General features: G+C 57.1%; 1 protein-coding gene across 2 annotated transcripts in view; it reads right to left on the bottom strand.

The window, feature by feature from the left end:
- The window catches only part of LOC125484372 (splicing regulator RBM11-like), a 14973-nt gene extending 14459 nt beyond the window's left edge, over positions 1–514 (bottom strand). Inside the window, exon 1 of one of the 2 annotated variants that reach the window (XR_007263191.1) lies at positions 284–512. Coding sequence is in view for 1 of the 2 variants with exons in the window: in XM_048602743.1 (XP_048458700.1) it covers positions 284–376 (93 nt within the window). In the remaining variant the exon portion in view is untranslated. Of the gene's footprint in view, positions 1–283 lie in introns of both variants that reach the window. The other variant, XM_048602743.1, reaches the window with a different exon arrangement.
- Positions 515–715: the final 201 nt, after the last annotated feature.

Genomic DNA, 715 nt, shown 5'->3' with positions numbered 1-715 from the left:
GGATATCTTCAGGAGTATTTTAGGGGACATTAAGGGATATTTTCAGGTATATTTTGAGGAACATTAAGGGATTTTGCAGGACTCTTTTTAAAGAACATAAGGGATATTATCAGGGGTATTTTCGGGGATATTTTAGGGGACATTGCACGGTAATTTAAGGGATGTTTTAAGTGATATTGTAAGGGGTATTGAGTAATGTTTTAAGCAGGAGGGTTATGGTCCTGCCAGCTCCCGGCGTTGTTTTATTTTTCCGCGGTTTTATTTCTTGAATCGGGCCGTGTACCTGCAGAAAGAGCTCGAACAGGATCTCCTCCCGGGTGCTGCTGTCCAGATTCCCCACAAAGATTGTCCTGTCCGCCTCGTCCTGTTTACTCATGGCCCCGGCCCCGGGCCCCCTTCACTCTCCCTCCGGGTGAACATCAATCCCAGGCCCGAGGCCGCGCTGCCATCGGCTGCTGCAGCGGGAGGACCGCAGCGGAGACCTCCGGGCCGCGGGAGGGCGCTGCAAGGGAGACCCCCAGCGGAGACCTCCGGGACGCGAGGGGGCGCTGCAAGGGTACCCTCCGGGCCACCCCAGCGGAGACCTCCGGGCCGCGGGAGGGGGCGATAGCGGGAGGCCTTGGGGGGGGTGGGGTGGTGGATGCGTCGAACACTTCCTCTAGGGGACAGTACAGTGCGAGGACTCAGAGAGTGGTGTACTCCCTGCTGCTAGGGG

The sequence above is a fragment of the Rhincodon typus genome, chromosome 11 (assembly GCF_021869965.1).
Source record: "Rhincodon typus isolate 14 chromosome 11, sRhiTyp1.1, whole genome shotgun sequence".
Lineage (NCBI taxonomy): Eukaryota > Metazoa > Chordata > Chondrichthyes > Orectolobiformes > Rhincodontidae > Rhincodon > Rhincodon typus.
Note: the sequence above shows the minus strand (reverse complement) of the source record. Positions and strands in the feature narration are given on the sequence as shown.